Here is a 19,380-nt window from a genome sequence, read left to right on the forward strand (position 1 = left end):
ACATTGAATTCCATTGTATAGCTACAGGAGTTTTGTATCAGGGGTGTGGAGTTGGTAAACTAGACCTCTGACTCCTTCATATGTGACTTTTGAGTGCAGGCATACCCACAACCCAGCGCCTTCTTCCTCTGGTCTGTAGAGAAGGAGCTTCACCAATGAGCATGTGCAGAATAAGGATTGCAGAAGTGTTGCGGGATCCGTGTCATCGCCTAGTTATGGCACAGGGAAATTTGTGCTGTGCATGTGTGCCAGCGGCACATCCGCAGTACAGAAGAAAAGAAGAAATGACAGGTAAGCAGGGTCGCTGGCAGCGGGCACGGGCGAATTCCGTGCGTGCTGTGTGCATGAGGCCCAACTGATTTTCTATTGCCGTTTCCACATCCTATCAATGTTTTTGATAAATAGGTGCTTAGATGAGTAGAACATATGTTTAGGAAAGTTTTGAAATATCCTATAAATTCCTATTATAAGGTAATATGCAACAAGTTTTGCATTTAATTAAGATCATATTTAAAACATACATATATAAATACCTAATACAAAATAGCAAATCTAAATATTTTCAAATAGTATAAAGAAAGTTTCTAAAAATCTCACTGGTATTGTGTTTACACATTTTACTGCAAATTTTAAAGGGCTTTTCCAGGGAAATACTATTGATAACCTCAGCTGAGCTGAAATCAATGGGAGTCATGCCTACAATTACAAGCGCCGGCCACTATAAGGAGGTAATAACATTCCCATTCCCAAAATATGAGAGAATGCAAAGGACGAGGTCAGAATAAAAATCTGAACCCATCCTGGGAACACTTAGTGACTAAGGCTATATAATGGGGCCGTTGCTTGGTACACAGTCCATTTACCAGAGTACTGGTGATCTTTGAGCGTTCCAGCAGTGGGATACCCTGTGATCAGCCTTCTAACGAAAAGGACACAAGTGTACAATTCCTTTAATCTCTCATGAGAGAGTGACTGCTACAGCTCATCCACCCGCTTCTTGAATGTTTTGGGAGATTTCTTGTACCGCACGTAGCTATTTCTACTCTTTGGTGATTGTAATATGAGTTTTTCTTGTAATACTTGTGAGATAATGTACATAAATTGAATGAAAATTATAATAAAGGAGCTTTGGGATTAACTTCATCCCATAGAAGACAGAGATTACATTCAGCCCCGTGTAATTACAACTCAAGATCAGAAAGTAATTTAAAATATTTACATTATTAAATTTGGAGTTGGAAATCCACCCAGCAAATGGATCACAGAGATAAAAGCCGAATTACAAATAGGCCTCTATATTGTTGGAAGGCCTCTATGTTTCTTATAACCCCTCGGAATAGACCCCATTAGGGCATGCTAAACTGAAATAAGGGGATGTCTAATTTGCAAGCCGACACAGCATCCAATGAAAACACTGCAAGAATTTACATTGCCCATAAAAGCTGACATTTGGGCTTCATGTCCACAGGCGGATCGGATTCCGCATGTGGATTTACGCAGCAGGAGACCTGCGGAAACCATTTGTGGGAGACGGCTGATGTAATGGTTTTCCCGTGCGGATGTACTGCGGATTATTTGTGGGGAAAAAAACATCCGCAACCCCACCTCACAGCCTTTCTCCCACCTCTCTATTTGATTTAACCTTCAAATCAGCAGTGCATCCGCAATTGTATTTGCGGATGCACTGCGGATCGTCTGCACCCATTGACTTTTATTGAGTCTGTCTGCACGGAATCCGCACTGCGATTCGTTTTCCGCACCAGATGGTCTGCAAATCAAATCCACATGCCTAAATTCAGTTGGGGATGCCAATCCTCCCCTATGGGCACTTTGAATTGCGGATCTCCCACATGGGTGACCCGTGCGGATTCCGCAAATTACATCCGCCTGTGGACATTGGGCCTTAGAGTACTTTTGCAACCTTAAAAACTTAATTGTCTGATATGTAGGGTTACCACATCCAAGCCCTCCCCCATCAGATTTGTGGCCCCCTGATTCTGCTCTGGAAGCCAAGACATCTGGTAGTGGCTCCATTATGGGAGGAGGCTGAATTCAGCAGTGGTTGTAGCTTTCTTCAATGTATTTTGAATTAAGTATAAAAACATCCAAGCAAGCTTTATAGTGGTTGTCCTGTTTGCAAAGAGTCTAAAAGCCCTTTTACACGTAATGATTATTGCTCAAAATACTTTAAAACAATGGCATATGAGCGATAATTGATGCGTGTAAACACTACCATCGTGCACTTTTTGTTTGAACAATATTTTTTAGGTGAGCTTAAAAACCATTGTTCGGACCACAAGCCGTGTTCTCCATGGGAGCTAGAGATAACATTGTTTTCTCCTAGCAGCCCATGCCAGAACAATGGAGCTAATTGCAGAGCTCAGACCTCCTGCTGAGTTCTGCAAGCAGCCCTTAGAGGTTCCTTTACATGCAAATGAAGCTGATAAAGTACTAATGGGCATTAGTGCCCATTAGTACTTTATGTAAAACATAAAGATTATCTTTGTGTGTAAATGGGCCTTAAGACATTGTAGTTAAATAACTAAACATTGTAAAAAAAATGCTTCTGAATTAGTGCTATAACTCATAAAATGCATTCTTATGCACACTTATGTCTCTTTTGGCAAACATGTATCTTCAACTCACTGGAAGCCAATTTACAGTTATGCCATGGAAAGGCTGACTTCCTGCTCCACTTTTGGCCTACTTCCACTACACTGATGACATCGTAATCATCTGGATTGACTCTAAACAAGAAATAATAAAATTCCATGAAAAGTTTCAAGCAACTTCACCCCATCATAAACCTGCCATGTGCTACTCAGATAAAGAAATTAACTGTCTTCACACTTCCATAAAAATTCCAAAACAACTCAATACAGACATCCCTCTACCAAATGATTGACCTACATAGCTAAGGTGGGACAACTTCCACCCCAAACACATTAAAAAGTCCATCGTCAACAACCAGGCTATCAGGTATAACTGGATCTGCTCTAGTCTAAGAGACAGAGACGTACATTTACATAATCTTAAAAGGACATTTTTAAATCAGGACTACCATCCCACCTTAATTGATGACCAAATCACCAGAGCCACCAGGATACACAAAAGCCAACTACATTGATACCGAGAAACAGAGAACAAAACAATTGTGTCCTTTGGTAGTGACTTACACTTTCCAGCTAGAGGTATTAAGGAAAACCTGCAAGGAAACTCCATCATACCCTCCACAAGGGTGACTGATTGAAAGTCATATTCCCAGATCCTCTCCTGCTGTTATACAGACAACTTCCAAATTTTGTGGAACTTTATGATCAGAAACACAAAAAATGAACATTTCCCTGCAATTTAAAGAGTTGCAAAACCTTCTCACATGCACTGACCGCAGACAGAATACAGATGCCCAACGCACTGGAGGACTAGAACATTCCTGGGGCAGTCAAATGTTCTGCATCTAATGCCGTGTATCTGATTCTGAGCACCACATGTCCTACTGGGGGTGTTTATGTTGGAGAAACAAGACTAAACTTAAGGCAAAGATGAGGTCTCATCGCCCCCACAATTAAGGAAAGACCCATTTGTGTCTGAGCATTTTTGTAGCCAAGCACACAACATAGAACATAGGGGTTGTTATATTAAAAGGCAACTTCCAATCCCAAAGAGGGAGGCATGGGAGTACAAAGTTTATAAAATGTTTAATACTTTGAATAGTGAGGTATAACATGTGAGAGATCTGGTGCAGGAATAGTGGGGGCCCCAGGCCTCTGAGCTTACTGTGCATTGCACTTATTCGGCTCCGATTTTGGCCAGGTCAAAGTACATTTACTTCCTCAGCAGTCTGTACTCCCTGTGTACACAACACCTCCAGCCTTTAGGGGCAGCAGTCTTCAGGGGTACTCCACAATGTTGGACATGATATCTTCACGCACAACTACTCACTGCTTCGCCTCAGCACATTCCGCGTTAGCTTTCAGTCTCAGATCTTTCTGCAACACACTTAACACCTGTGCGTCGCAGCAACCACGGCATGGAAACCCTTAGATCCCATACTAAAACCACGCTCATCATGCTCTCAACTTAGCTCATATTTACCCACACCCCCAGCAACCTGCTATGTCCAGTGCCACCACTCCGGATCTCCCCTCAGACATAATGTTTGCAGGCTGCAGCAGCCTGTATACATGACATCATATGCTGCTGCAGCCAATGAAAGAGCTCATCGATCAATCACTGAGCTCTTCATTGGCTGCTGCAGCCTGTAAATATGTCAGAGGGGAGACATGGATTGGTGGCGCTAGACTTAAGCCCCATTTACACTCAACTATTATAGCTCAAAAATCGTTTAAACGATGGCATATGAGCGATAATCAATGTGTGTAAATGCTACCATCATTTACTCTTCGGCTAAATGATGATTTTAAGGTGAGCTTAAAATCCATTGTTCAGCCAGAGAAGAGAACAGGGACTGCATGACGTTTTCTGCACAGGAGTGGCTGATTACATTGTATTCAGCTGACAGTCTGTGCAAGAACAAAGGAGCTAATTGCAGAACTCAAGCAGCTCCTGAAGGCTCATTTACATGCAAATGAAGCTGATTAAGTGCTAATGGGCATTAGTGCCCATTAGTACTTTATGCAAAATGCTGAAACTGTTAATCTTTCAATCGTTTGAAAGATTGTCTTTGCGTGTAAATGAGCCTTTAGAAGGGAGCAAGGATGGTGAGTATATGCTGATTTTACATTTTTAAACATAGGGAATATGCTGAGAAAAAAATTGAGTAAGTTGGACAGCCCCTTTAACATTAGGGGACTGCTACCTCAATACTTGGTTGCTCCTACAGACCCCCTTATAGCCTACAGCTTCAACAAGCAATATCAGCCATCAATAGTATAGGTGAGGGCTGTCTTGTGAAAGTTAAGCTCTGGTTTGAAAACACACGTTTTTCAATTAGGGAACTGCATTATGAGTAATTCCTTGAGTAAAGGGCCATTTACACAGGATGATTATCACTCAAAATTCAAAATGGAGCGATAATAGTCCCGTGCTAATGCAAAAATATCTTTACCATTTGTTCACTTCTCGTTATCGCTGACTTCCAGTCAGCATAAAAACCATCGCTAGATCACGGGATTCTCATTGAGTGTAAGTACTTCTCAATCAGCACTTCACACTGAGCGAGAAGCCTGCAATCCAGCGGTGAAGTCTGCTTGTCTACACTCTCTGCTCGAATGCCAACGACCTTAGCAGTGACATCAGCATTCCACTCATGCAGTCGTTTAGACGACTCTCGTCCTGTGTAAATGGGACATAAGTCAGTTGATGTCCGTTCTGCAGAGAAGGATGCACTAGAGAACCAGGAACTAACATGAATTGCTTGGGGCATACAGTGGAGCATGGCTCTGATCACGCCATAGTCATAGCTTCCATTAGGAAATTACAGATTAGTTACGAATCCAATTGATTTATAACTGGTTCTGTTTCCCTTTGTTTTTGATAGGAATTACCACAGCAGACTATGAGCTAAGGTTCTTGGAATGGAACATAGTGCAACATACTAAAGTTTGAAAGTCAGTGTCAAGAAGAATTCCATTATTTTGGAAGTATAAGTAAAGCCTCTATAAACTCCAGGGTTTTTTTAGTACAGCTGTAACCCAACAATCAGATAAATCCCAAAGTTTGTAACAAACTGTCTCCCATACAGTACATTAGTGCACTATTTCTTATGCGGCGTTGACTTACTTTTACACTGTAATCCTTGCCTCATTAGCCCCCATAATAAGGACCCGCAGTGATCACAGAACGTTGGCACTTTGTAATTGTGGTCACGGAACTTGTGAGGTAAATTGATCCCAAATCTCTGTTCAAAGATCTAAAAGCAAAACATATTGTTATATTTTGTGTTGCAGCTGCTGTAGCTGTAATTAGCTCAGAGAGAATTGTATAGGTGATACAAAGTAACTAACTGCGGCTCTGTGAAAATGGAACTAGATCAGTCAGGGGCAGGGGTTCTATAATAATAGTCTACATAACGAACAATGGGGGATATTTTTTAAAACTGACTCATTGTATGTGAGGTGCACCAGTCTCTCCCACAATGCATTGTGCGCCAGATTCATAAAGAATACACTCTAAATAGTCCATGAAACCAACTAGCCCTCCTAAGTAACTTTGCTACATGTATTAAAATATACCTGTCATAACAGTGGACATCAGTGTAGACCAATTCTCTATTTAATCTAGCTAGACAGTGATACTTTTCAATTTCCTAAAGCACACTGGATACTGTATTTATAAATCAGTATACCACTGACTTCTGCCGCATCGCCTATTCCGTGTTTTATCACATTGCCAGCATCATAACTAGTTGTAGCAATATTATTCCCAGAAGTATACTGCAGCGAATGCTGTTAAAAAGTTCGAAATCAAGCCCCCCTGACCAGTTTCACCATCTGCATGCCTTTCTCAGAAGGTTGGGCTTTTTTTAACGGGCAACTACTACACTAATCATAGAGACTAAATAAAAGTACAAAACTGACAAAAACACTAATTCAGGACACTAAAATGACTGTGAACTATACTAGATAAAACTGTGGTACAACGTGTGGCCAGTATACAAACAGTATAACCAGTGCCAAGAGGCTGGTTTATATACCTTACAACTGGTAGGCTGACTGGGTTACCAGACTACCCGCCAGTCTATTAGTGCTGGCACCGGTGGGAGATGCTACTCTCTCAGTGTCCAGCACTGAATTACACAGCGCATGCGCCACCCTGCACGTCACATGATCCAAGGCGCCATGCTAATTTCATCCTGGACTCAGCAGACAACCTGAAAGTCACAGCACTTTCGGCACTATGACACCCGCTAACTACAACCACATCAAAATTTTCATCTCATGGGTGAATTTAGGTTTTAAGCACATGGCAGCAACAGAAAAATAGAAGCCACAATATATCTTCCAATGGTCACGTATTTCAAGCATCTATAATAAGAACTCTACCCAGAGATGTAGGTGCAATGTCTATCATTAGGTACTCGGGGATTTTGGACCTAAAAAGGGCTTGAAGACGAGACACAGGATGTGGTGATGTAGAAAAAGATCTGCAGACGGGCAGAACAGTTAAAACAATAGTTATAAGTCACCTTTTTTTCCACTTTAGTTGCACTGTTCATGCAAGTGCAAGCTGTGACGATCAACTGGTGGCAGCGCTTGTGAACCACACATGTGCAAACTGAGAAGAGGAAAGAGACATGAATTACACATTTAAATCACATGTTTCTCTGTGGAGATTTTTCACAGTGGGAAAAAAAACTAAAAATGATATATGAACTTTAGCAGTAAAAAGAACAAATGCGTAATTAGAAAATCAAAATGGATTTTCAGGCTTACTATGGATGGCTCTAATATTTGACCCCTCTTATGCTTCAGTTATCGCTGCAGTCCTTAGCAAATTTTCGTGACTGTTAATTTAGATGGAATCCTCCAACAAAGCTTATGTTACGATCGTGTGGGCAAGCAGAAGTTGCAGACAACAGTCTGGATGGTGTGTTGCTCCCCAGAATCTGTCCTGCATTGTCTACCCACAGATTCCTGCTTTCTTTCTTCCATTTGTATCTGGCCTCCTAGAAACTTGAGGATCAAATGCATCTATAGAGATCAATGGAGCCCATATGCGTGGAATCCACCGTAAAATAGAGCGTGCTGAGATTTTTCTTCCACTTCTAGAATCCATAATTCCTACCAGCAAATGTAAGTGAACTGGTGAAAGTCCATGCATTTCAATGACCGTGTATTATTTGCACGGATGGCGATTAAGGAATACAGATAGTCCCCGACATACGAACATTCGAGTTACGAATTTTAGTGCATACGAACAAGGTCGTCCTCAAGCGCCTAAGGCTAATTCGCATGGCGGAAGACTACTGGCAGCAGCGAGCAGGAGCCGCGCCTGCCGCAAACAGTAGCTCTCTCTTACTGTACCCACGTGGTTTCAGTACAACAAGTGTTGTGAACTCCAAACATTTTGGGTGCCAAGCGCAAAGGAAGTGGTGATGCTGGAATTTCTAAAAAACGCCAGGCCATCACGATGCAAACAAAGACTGACATCATAAAAAGAGTGGGGCGTGGTGAGAAGATGTCTGATGTTGCTCGCTCATACCAGATGAATCGTTCTACCATCGGTACCATTCTGAAGAGCAAGGATAGGATCATGGAATATGTGAGAAGTTTAGTGTCTATGCACTCCACTATTATTAGCAAGAAACGTGGAAAAGTCATAGAAGAACTTGAAAATCTTCTGAGCATTTGGATGGAGGATGGTCATCAGAAAAGAAAGCCACTAAGCTTAATGCTGATTCAAGAGAAGGCTTTAAGTCTTTTTGAAGATGTAAAGACAAAATATGGGGAAGAAGCAGCAGATGTGACCTTTACTGCAAGTCATGGATGGTTTAATCGCTTCAAGGCACGTAATAACCTCCATAACATAAAGGTGACAGGAGAGGCGGCAAGTGCAGATACGGTAGCAGCCCAGAAGTTCCAAATTCGGCGGGTTGCCCTGCATTTCCAACAGTGAACAGTGTCACTCTGTATCCACTATGTGTGGGAGAAAACGCCAAGCAGCCACCCCCCTCATTATCAGGAGGCAGTGTGAGTGGCTGTCTTATCGGTGTCCTGCACAGCTGTTATTGGCTCCTCCATTTGGTAGTCAGCTACCTGCATGGTGAGAGGAGGATGCATCTATATGCACTCCTCAGTCAGTAAGTAATGGCCGTTTTCTGTGATTGTTTTTAATTTTTTTATTTCCCCTTCTGTGATGCATTTATATTAGTGTAGGGACCCACTACAACGCAAGGAACCGTGAAGTGGTTAGTGGGCTCATGTATCTTGGCCAGCATCCAACCAATGCCTTGCATTTATTATCTATCATTCACATGCAGTGTGGCATTAAGACTCCAGGGGGAGCCCAGGGTGGCAGTACCAATGTGGTTCACTGTTGGAAATGCAGGGCAACCCGCCGAATTATCATGGTGCCATTAATAGGTTGCTGGTCTGCATGGTGAACTACATATATCAGGATGGTCTGTCACTCTGTATCCACTATGTGTGGGAGAAAACGCCAAGCAGCCCCTTCCCCTCATTATCAGGAGGCAGTGTGCGTGGCTGTCTTATCGGTGTCCTGCACAGGTGTTATTGGCTCCTCCATTTGGTAGTCAGCTACCTGCATGGTGAGAGGATGCATCTATCTGCCCTCCTCAGTCAGTAAGTAACGGTCATTTTCTGTGACAGTTTTTCATTTTTTATTTCCCCTTCTGTGATGTATTACTTGAATGTGCATTCAAGTAATAGAATCGGACATACGAACAAAATGGACTTGCGAACAGGCTCCTGGAACGGAACCAGTTCGTAAGTCGGGGACTAACTGTACGTAATTCAGATCTGTTCCTGTGAGACCGGCCTTAGAATGGCAGGCTGTCCATCTCTTAGCTCCCCTATTCTGACTACCCTTAAGCATCTTGTAGATGTTTATAGCGATGTATTTATTAATGTCCCAGTGAATTGGCAGTAATGTTTGCTTTATAAAATATTTGTGTTTTTCAAAAGGAAATGATGCATTTGACCAGTAATGTAAATTAGTTACCGCTGTACTGACTTTCTATTGTGCTTATAAACAGAACTCAATCTGAACAAGCAGAGCCTCAGCTAAAACCACCAGGAAGAAACAAAGCAGTAAATGTGGCAGAAGGTAGTTTCAAAGTACTCTTTATATCAGTTTTAGAGATGAGCGAGCGTACTCGTCCGAGCTTGATGCTCGTTCGAGTATTAGGGTGTTCGAGATGCTCGTTACTCGAGACGAGCACCACGCGGTGCTCGACTCCATTACATTTCCTTCCATGAGAAATGTGCGCGCTTTTCTGGCCAATAGAAGCACAGGGAAGGCATTACAACTTCCTCCTGTGACGTTCCAGCCCTATACCACCCCCCTGCAGTGAGTGGCTGGGGAGATCAGATGACACCCGAGTATTTAAATCTGCCCCGGCCGCGGCTCGCCACAGATGCACGCTGACAGAGATCAGGGAAAGTGCTGTCTTGCTGTAGCTGCTATAGGGAGAGTGTTAGGTGTTATATTCGTCTTCAAGAACCCCAACGGTCCTTCTTAGGGCCACATCTGACCGTGTGCAGTACTGTTGAGGCTGTTTTTAGCAGTGTTGCACAATTTTTTTTTTGTATATCGGGCGTGCAGACCATAGCGTCCTCAGTCTGCAGTCATTTTACAGAGTACAGGGGCAGTACTGGTGAGGCAGGGACAGTGGTACAGGGAAAGAGGTATACTGGCTATATAGGCAGTGGGCTTTTTCAAAAAAATTGGTGAAAAATACTATATTTGGGCTGCCTGTGACCGTCTTCAGTTTACTGCGTGTCTGCTGGGGGTAGTAGTTGCTAATTAATACCCAGCTAAGCGTTACAGTAGGCTTGCGCATAATTGTTTCCTGGCTCTGCTCTGCCCGTTACATGACCGCCATCATCCCGCAAGAGGGAAAGAGTATACATAATATATGCTGCATACAGTGTCTGTCTGGTTTTTCACCTCACCATTTAAAAAAATAGAAGCAAAATACTTAAGGCCTACCACTGGCCTTTGGCCACTTGACTGGTTCTGCGCTGTGAATTCCAGTAGCTCAGTCATACGCACCTAGGTCTCACTACAGGCTTGCGCATAATTGTTTCCTGGCTCTGCTGTGTCCGTTACATGACCGCCGTCATCCCGCCAGAGGGAAACAGTATACATAATATACGCTGCATACAGTGTCTGTCTGGTTTTTCACCTCACCATTTAAAAAAATAAAAGCAAAATACTTAAGGCTTACCACTGGCCTTTGGCCACTTGACTGGTTCTGCGCTGTGAATTCCAGTAGCTCAGTCATACGCACCTACGTCTCACTACAGGCGTGCGCATTATTGTTTCCTGGCTCTGCTGTGCATTTCGTAAGCGAAGTCAGCCTCCAACCACAGGCCAATAAGCAGCACACTTAATTACAGCGTTCTGTTTCTGCTCTACTCGTAATACACCATGCTGAGGGGTAGGGGTAGGCCTAGAGGACGTGGACGGGGGCGAGGACGCGGAGGCCCAAGTCAGAGTGTGGGCACAGGCCGAGCTCCTGGTCCAGGTGTATCGCAGCCGACTGCTGCGGGATTAGGAGAGAGGCAAGTTTCTGGGGTCCCCAGATTCATCTCACAATTAATGGGTCCACGTGGTAGACCTTTATTAGAAACTGAGCAGTGTGAGCAGGTCCTGTCGTGGATGGCAGAAAGTGCATCCAGCAATCTATCGACCACCCAGTCTTCTACGCCGTCCACAGCTGCAACTCTGAATCCTCTGGCTGCTGCTCCTCCTTCCTCCCAGCCTCCTCACTCCATGAAAATGACACATTCTGAGGAGCAGGCAGACTCCCAGGAACTGTTCTCGGGCCCCTGCCCAGATTGGGCAGCAATGGTTCCTCTCCCACCAGAGGAGTTTGTCGTGACCGATGCCCAACCTTTGGAAAGTTCCCGTGGTCCGGGGGATGAGGCTGGGGACTTCCGGCAACTGTCTCAAGAGCTTTCAGTGGGTGAGGAGGACGATGACGATGAGACACAGTTGTCTATCAGTGAGGTAGTAGTAATTTCAGTAAGTCTGAAAGAGGAGTGCACAGAGGATTCGGAGGAAGAGCAGCTGGACGATGAGGTGACTGACCCCACCTGGTTTGCTAAGCCTACTGAGGACAGGTCTTCACAGGGGGAGGCAAGTGCAGCAGCAGGGCAGGTTGGAAGAGGCAGTGCGGTGGCCAGGGGTAGAGGCAGGGCCAGACCGAATAATCCACCAACTGTTTCCCAAAGCGCCCCCTCGCGCCATGCCACCCTGCAGAGGCCGAGGTGCTCAAAGTGGCAGTTTTTCACTGAGAGTGCAGACGACCGACGAACTGTGGTGTGCAAGGTTTGTCGCGCCAAGATCAGCCGGGGAGCCACCACCACCAGCCTCACCACCACCAGCATGCGCAGGCATATGATGGCCAAGCACCCCACAAGGTGGGACGAAGGCCGTTCACCGCCTCCGGTTTGCACCACTGCCTCTCCCCCTGTGCCCCAACCTGCCACTGAGATCCAACCCCCCTCTCAGGACACAGGCACGACCGTCTCCCAGCCTGCACCCACACGCTCACCCCCGCTGTCCTCGGCCCCATCCAGCAATGTCTCTCAGCGCAGCGTCCAGCCGTCGCTAGCGCAACTGTTTGAGCGCAAGCGCAAGTACGCCGCCACGCACCCACACGCTCAAGCGTTAAACGTGCACATAGCCAAATTGATCAGCCTGGAGATGCTGCTGTATAGGCTTGTGGAAACGGAGGCTTTCAAAAACATGATGGCGGCGGCCCCACGCTACTCAGTTTCCAGTCACCACTACTTTTCCCGATGTGCTGTCCCAGCCCTGCACGACCACGTCTCCCGCAACATTGTACGCGCCCTCACCAACGCAGTTACTGGCAAGGTCCACTTAACAACGGACACGTGGACAAGCACAGGCGGGCAGGACCACTATATCTCCCTGACGGCACATTGGGTGAATTTAGTGGAGGCTGGGACCGAGTCAGAGCCTGGGACCGCTCACGTCCTACCCACCCCCAGAATTGCGGGCCCCAGCTCGGTGCTGGTATCTGCGGCGGTGTATGCTTCCTCCACTAAAACACCCTCCTCCTCCTACGTAACCTCTTCACATTACGGATTTGTACCTGCCAGTGTCTATGTATTAAAAACCCCAGTCTGACTGGGGCATGCAGTGTGGGCCGAAGCCCACCTGTATTTAATCTGACGTTAGCTCTGCTGTCTAGGGCACTGCAATGGGATTTGTTTATGTACCGCCGGTGGGTTCCAGGTAGCCACCCATGCTTTGGGTCCACACGGACTTCACATTAGGGATTTGTACCTGCCTGTGTCTATGTATTAAAAACCCCGGTCAGACTGGGGCATGCAGTGTGGGCCGAAGCCCACCTGCATTTAATCTGACGTTAGCTCAGCTGTGCTGGGCAATGCAATGGGATTTATTTATGTAACGCCGGTGGCTTCCTGGGACCCACCCATGCTGTCGGTCCACACGGAGTTTTACCTGCCTGTGTCTACTTATAAAGAACCCCAGTCTGACTGGGGCATGCAGTGTGGGCCAAAGCCCAGCTGTATTTAATCTGACGTTAGCTCTACTATCCGGGGCACTGCATTGGGACAAACTACAGGAGCAATACAGCGCTAATGAGACGTGCACAGCTAAGCTAGCATTGGAGTCCGCTGTAGGCACGCGATTGCTGAGGGTTTGTGCAGTGGCCTATGTCCTGGGTGCAGTGAAAGTCCGCTTCCTGCCTAGGATTGCTGAAGCTGTGGGCCGAGGCCTATGTCGTGGGCGCGGTGCAAGTCTACCATGTTTGGCTGCTCAGATCAATTTTTTGTTCATGTCTTGGGCTTCCTAGGACCCCCCCCCCCCTATGCTGCTGGTGCAAACTTAGTTCCCATTGCGGTGTTTGACCTATCTGGCACAAAGACACTGACTGACTTGGGTAGGGGGCAGAGCGCTGACGGCTTTCCCCTTGCAGTGTGGATTGAGCTATGCGACACCTTGACAGAATGAATACTGTGTGGCACATGGATTCCCCATTGCTATGCCCACGTTTGCAGCTCCTGACGGAGGTGGCACAGGATTGGAGTTCTCATTGCTTCTGTACAGCATTGTGGGCTATCGCCCCGCCCCTTTTAAAGAGGGTCGCTGCCTGGCCCTGCCAACCCTCTGCAGTGTGTGCCTGCAGTTCCTCCTCATGGCAGACGCACTTATAAATAGACATGAGGGTGGTGTGGCTATGAGGCCAGCGTGTGGCATGAGGGAAGCTGAAGGCTGCGCAGGGACACTTTGGTGTGCGCTGTGGACACTGGGTCGTGCGGGGGGGTTGGGCAGCATGTAACCCAGGAGAAGTGGCAGCGGAGTGTCATGCAGGCAGGGATTGTGCTTTGTTGGAGGTAGTGTGGTGCTTAGCTAAGGTATGCCTTGCTAATGAGGGTTTTTCAGAAGTAAAAATTGTTTGGGGGGGGGGGGCACTCTTGCCGCTATTGTGGCTTAATAGTGGGACCTGGGAACTTGAGATGCAGCCCAACATGTAGCCCCTCGCCTGCCCTATCCGTTTCTGTGTCGTTCCCATCACTTTCTTGAATTTCCCGGATTTTCACAAATGAAAACCTTAGCGAGCATCGGCGATATACAAAAATGCTCGAGTCGCCCATTGACTTCATTGGGGTTCGTTACTCGAAATGAACCCTCGAGCATCGCGGAAAGTTCGACTCGAGCAACGAGCACCCGAGCATTTTGGTGCTCGCTCATCTCTAATCAGTTTCTCAATGCCAGTACTTACAAGGATTTTCCCTTCTCACACAATTACAGAATACACTATCTATGTCTGCTGGCCTACATACCTAATGGAACAGGGTTTAGAGGACCTGTGTTGGTGCAGATTCCACGTCAAATCCGCAGAAAAGTAATATGGCATTAGAGAAGCAGTTTTGTTTGTGTGTAAGAAGTGAAGAATGTTAGGGGTTGTTGTCTGACAACAGGTCAAAAATAATTTCAGTTTCCACCATGTGCTCTAAAGCTAACCACAGCCCTGTAAGAACTGGAAACTTCCGTTACTAATTATTTTAACCGCAGACATATGTAGTGGCTTCTGCTATATTTCCACAACTTGAGTGTCACATTCAATGCACTCACAATGAGACTTCTATCCGTTCTGTCCTTTATAATAGTCTATGAGAAGTCTGTCTTCTGTGTGTGTATATATTCTGCAGGTCATGGAATGTCAAGGTGACTAATAATCTTGATCGTTTGCAATAGGGAGTATAATGTTCCTTTTAATACACACCCTACATGCTGAAGACTTGGACAAGGAATAGGGAGCTCCATATCAATAAGTGAGACTGACCAAAAGCTCTCTTTTCAGTGCGGCAGCTTGGGTTTGTGGAGGGAGGAGGTTATGCAGCAAGTTGGAAAATGAATGTCAAACATCTCAGCCTAGCTGCTGTACAGAAGAACAAGTTTGAGTCATTCAATCAGAGACTGACCTGAGGATCCTAATTAAAGGGAAGGCCCATTTACAAATTTGGCTGCATCCCCAGCTGAGTGATGGTGGGACTGCAGCTTGGCTCAGTTGATTAGGTAATTGTTATATATAACTGGTCTCTCCTGCAAAGGAGATTTGCATAAAAGGCTTCCAAGATTGTAAAGCTGCCCGAAATCTACTATCCCAACCACCTACTATGCTTCCATCACTCTTACATTTCTAGCGGACCAAACTCATATAGACCTTTTTATAATCAAAATAATATTCTGTAGCAAGTTGGGTATGTATAATACTGTACACGGCCCAGCTGCTGCGGATCATCTGGAAAGGAGAGCTTCGCGTTAATCACGACTAGTTCCTAACAAACTCTGATGGAGAGAGGAAACATGAATTGGCAGGGCAAAGAGAAAAAAAAAAAAAAGAGGAGAAAGTGACTAAGGTTGGAAGGATGGAGATGCTGCAGGGTCTGTCAGGTGAGGGGGAAGCATTACCACAATACACCGGTTATAGAGTATTATTTACATTCAGGTCAATGAATATTTTGGAGAGGACATTCTTATACTATGCTTTTACACTCTTTGTAAAAGACAATCAAGCACCCAGAAGTTGTTGTTTTGGTGCAAAACTCAGCATGCAGTTACATCTCAGGCAGATATGGAAATGATTAGAGTTGTGATGTGATGAACAGTCTTGTCATCTGAGGCCCTAATGGGACTGATCTGTCGCAGGATACCATACAAAACCTGTATGCCTCCATGCCCGCCCATATCACCTCTTGTATCCAAGCTAGAGGCGGGCCAACAGGGTACTATAAATGCTGGCTACTACACAAGGATCAGAGGAGCATCTTTGGCTCCAGCCCCTGTGTAGTGTGGCACTGACAGCCAGCACCAGATCAGGTGATCACCCGGGGTTCCAAGTAACAGACCCCAGCTTTTAAACTATTAATGTCCAATCCTGAGAAGTCATCAATAACATTTGCCCAGAAAAACCCTTTCAAATTGTAAATGTGCAAAGTGATTTTCGGACACACAATATTTAGAGGTGAGGTAAGCATGAAAATGTTTTTGCCTGCAAGAACTGTGCAGCAAATAGCTGCTCTACAAAGCTGTGGGCAGGTCACAATCAAACACACGTGGTTTGGCACATGGTTTAAGACCATCACAATTCTAATTGCCAAAAGGCAAAAAATACCCATAGGTAATACCCCCTAACATACCATGTAGATACTTTATTATCCAAAATGACAAAGACAACATCGAATAATATTTAAATTAAAGGGGCAAATGATGCTAGCAGTGCAATGTGACCAGCAATCATCAGTTAGTATCATGTGCGTAATTGTGCATATACACACTAAAACATAGGCCTGCATGGCCAACTTCCAAAAACCTATGTAGAGATTAGTAAATCAGCACCACCAAAACCTTATTAAAATCCAAGATATAGCCACCCTGACATGTTTCGCCTTGCAGTGTCCTCAGGGGGAACAACCACCAGATCTATAGATTTAAGTGATATCATTGTGATCATAGTGTGTAAACTGTGACCAGATCAGATTAAAACAGCTCCAGAGGTCCCCAACTAATCTCTGTTGGCAAACTGGCAGCAATGATGTTTCATACTCGTTGGCGTGCCGCTTTCCTGGCTGCCATCGCCTAGTGGAGATGCCAGTATCCCTGTGCGCTATGGTTTATACACTGTACCATAAAGTCAGACCATGTGGATATTATAGGGCCCTAGGAGAGATGGGTCCCATTCCTGGTTGGTGGATGGTTCCCATCCACTTTGGTACTACGTGGTGAGAACCTGTGGAGGAATCCACTCTCTAGAGGAACTGCAACACTAGCAAAAAAAAGAAAAAAGCTAGTGGGGAATTAGCCCAAGGGTCAAGCCATTGGCTGGGTGTAGCTAACCACCTTAGACTGGCATCCCAAAACTCAACTCATAAAAAGGATGATTTAATTCAACCACAGCGGTAATCACGCCAGTTGTGAATGTTGCTATGTTATGTATGTGCCACTTCCTATCCCTGACAAACTTGCTCCTTCCTTGTACATATTCTAATCTGGCGATTTGCATAATAGACTTGTTTAACTGTCAACACTGTAATACGCACTTAAAAAAGACTGCAAACAAGGGAATCACCTGTAGGCAGATTTTGCCAAAACCTTACAGAACAAGTTTGTTCCGGTTCATTATGTTCAAAGTTTCCAATTCCTATCAAGGGCAAAGTGCCATTAAGGTGAGATGTGAAAATTATTACATTACCTTGACACTGGTAGCCCTGCTTGCCGAACACTCCCCTGTAATATAAAACAAGTTTAAAGTTAGAAGCAAAGAATCGTGACATGACTGTTAGACCACCTTCACATGGGTCTACTACTTAAAGGGTATGTCCATCCGTGCAGACCTTTGTTCGCATGGTTACTGTAGGAAGAGACAAAAAGGAATATGACTGCAGGATCAGACTACACAGGGTTTGTTTGTAGTCTGTTACCAGGAAACAGGGTTAGCAACTGTCTGTAAACTCCTGGACAGTTCATAAAATCAGGGCCTTTTTTTTTAGTGTCCATAAATAAGATTTGATGGGTCCAAGTGGGAGGAGCTTGTGCAGGTTATTGGGACTGCAATTACCATAATTTTAAAGCTCTTATTGAATGCTGCTAATGTGTTCATATCAGTACTCTGGGCTGCAGAAGTGTATTAGTACCCTTTTATACAGGAAGTTTGTCGGGCAAGAACCCGACGCTCGTCCCAGCGATGATCGCTCCTGTGCTTTCACATAGAAGCAAGGATCACTCAGTGGAAGAAGGTGGAGCGGGTTGGAGATAGCTTCCGGCTGCCCGTCTTCATACACTGTAAACGGGCATCTGAGATGAATGACGTTCTGTTTACACAGACTCATGGTACTTCGGGTTGTATGCCTGTGGAAACTGAACGAAGAACAATAAGCAAACAGATCATCGTTTGTCATCCAGTTGCTGGCAGCATTTACACTCAACGATTATCTTTCTGATTCCTGTGATCCAGCGAGAGTCTGAATTATTAATTATTCCTTGTAAAAGGGCCCATATTTATACATTATATTTTCAACGTGTTCAGAAAAAATGCTGTCTGTCTGATTTTTTTTAAAAAATTGACTAGAAATAACGAAAAAAATCAGGTTGGCAACTCTGCCATGGAATAGCAGGGTAGACACAGCATAGGGATATTATATTGTCAAAATGTTTCAGTATGTATCAGGATTAGAGATGAGTGAGCATACTCGTTAAGGCGATTTACTCATGAGAGCATCGTCTTTTTCGAGTACCTGCTGGCTCGTCCCCGAAGATTCGGGGGGGGGGGGGGGCTGCGGAGGAGAGCAGGGTGGAGAGTGAGAGAGATCTCTCTCTCCCTCCCGATCCCCTCTGCAACCCCCCGCGGCCCCCCCGAATCTTCAGGGACGAGCCAGCAGGTACTCGAAAAAGGCGATGCTCTCAAGAGTAAATCGCCTTAACGAGTATGCGCGCTCATCTCTTATCAGGATGTATTTTATTTAAATATTGCTCATCATACTATCTATGGATTACTAACATGTGCTCTTATTTGAAATTAAAAAAAACAAAAAAAACCCTAAGGGATGTTCACACGTAGCGTATTTTGGTGTCGATCTGTGTCAAAATCCACAGCATATTTTGTGCTGCATATTTTGGTGCACCAAAATTTGCAACATTTGATGCAGATTTTAAAGTGAATCTACAGCAGATTTCCGCCAAAGATGTGTTTTGTGGTGCAGATTTTCCGCTGCAGAAAATCTGCACCACTTCCGTTATATGTGAATGTACCCCTAAGAGGAGCAGTATAAAGTGCTTGGTGTCGGAGTGTAGCAGTTGACATGTGACCTAGATAGTTAGCTCTGTGTATTTATTTTCTAAGCTCGTGGGTCATTGCAAAGGCGTATCTTGAAGCTCCTGGGCCCCAGTGCAAAACCTGTAACAGGGTCCTCAACTGTGATGCTTTATTTATAGTACTGGGCTCCCTATATAGAGAAGAGAGGTCTTATAGCATCCCCTATAGTTACGCTAGTGGGTCACTGCAAGTACATCTCCCTTTTCGTATGTACCCCAGTAAAAGATAATTTTATTAAATATGCATTAAAATTCCTGACAAAAGCAAAGTACTGAAAAAAAAATACATCAGGACACCTGGGCAAAAATAATGGGAGTGGGATTCCAGCCACACTTACTCTTCGTAGTCTCAAGCTGTTGATG

At 45.0% G+C, this 19,380-nt stretch overlaps 1 protein-coding gene across 1 annotated transcript in view; it reads right to left on the bottom strand.

Annotated features, from left to right (window-relative positions):
- Positions 1 to 19,380, bottom strand: part of PRKCH (protein kinase C eta) — a 161,726-nt gene that overhangs the window by 59,985 nt on the left and 82,361 nt on the right. Inside the window, exons 4-6 of the mRNA XM_066608201.1 lie at positions 17,399 to 17,433; positions 7,148 to 7,236; positions 5,743 to 5,872 (exon numbers count right to left, since the gene is read on the bottom strand). Of these exons, the coding sequence (XP_066464298.1) occupies positions 5,743 to 5,872; positions 7,148 to 7,236; positions 17,399 to 17,433 (254 nt within the window). The remainder of the gene's footprint in view (positions 1 to 5,742; positions 5,873 to 7,147; positions 7,237 to 17,398; positions 17,434 to 19,380) is intronic.

The sequence above is a fragment of the Eleutherodactylus coqui genome, chromosome 6, assembly GCF_035609145.1.
Source record: "Eleutherodactylus coqui strain aEleCoq1 chromosome 6, aEleCoq1.hap1, whole genome shotgun sequence".
NCBI classification, from domain to species: Eukaryota; Metazoa; Chordata; class Amphibia; order Anura; family Eleutherodactylidae; genus Eleutherodactylus; species Eleutherodactylus coqui.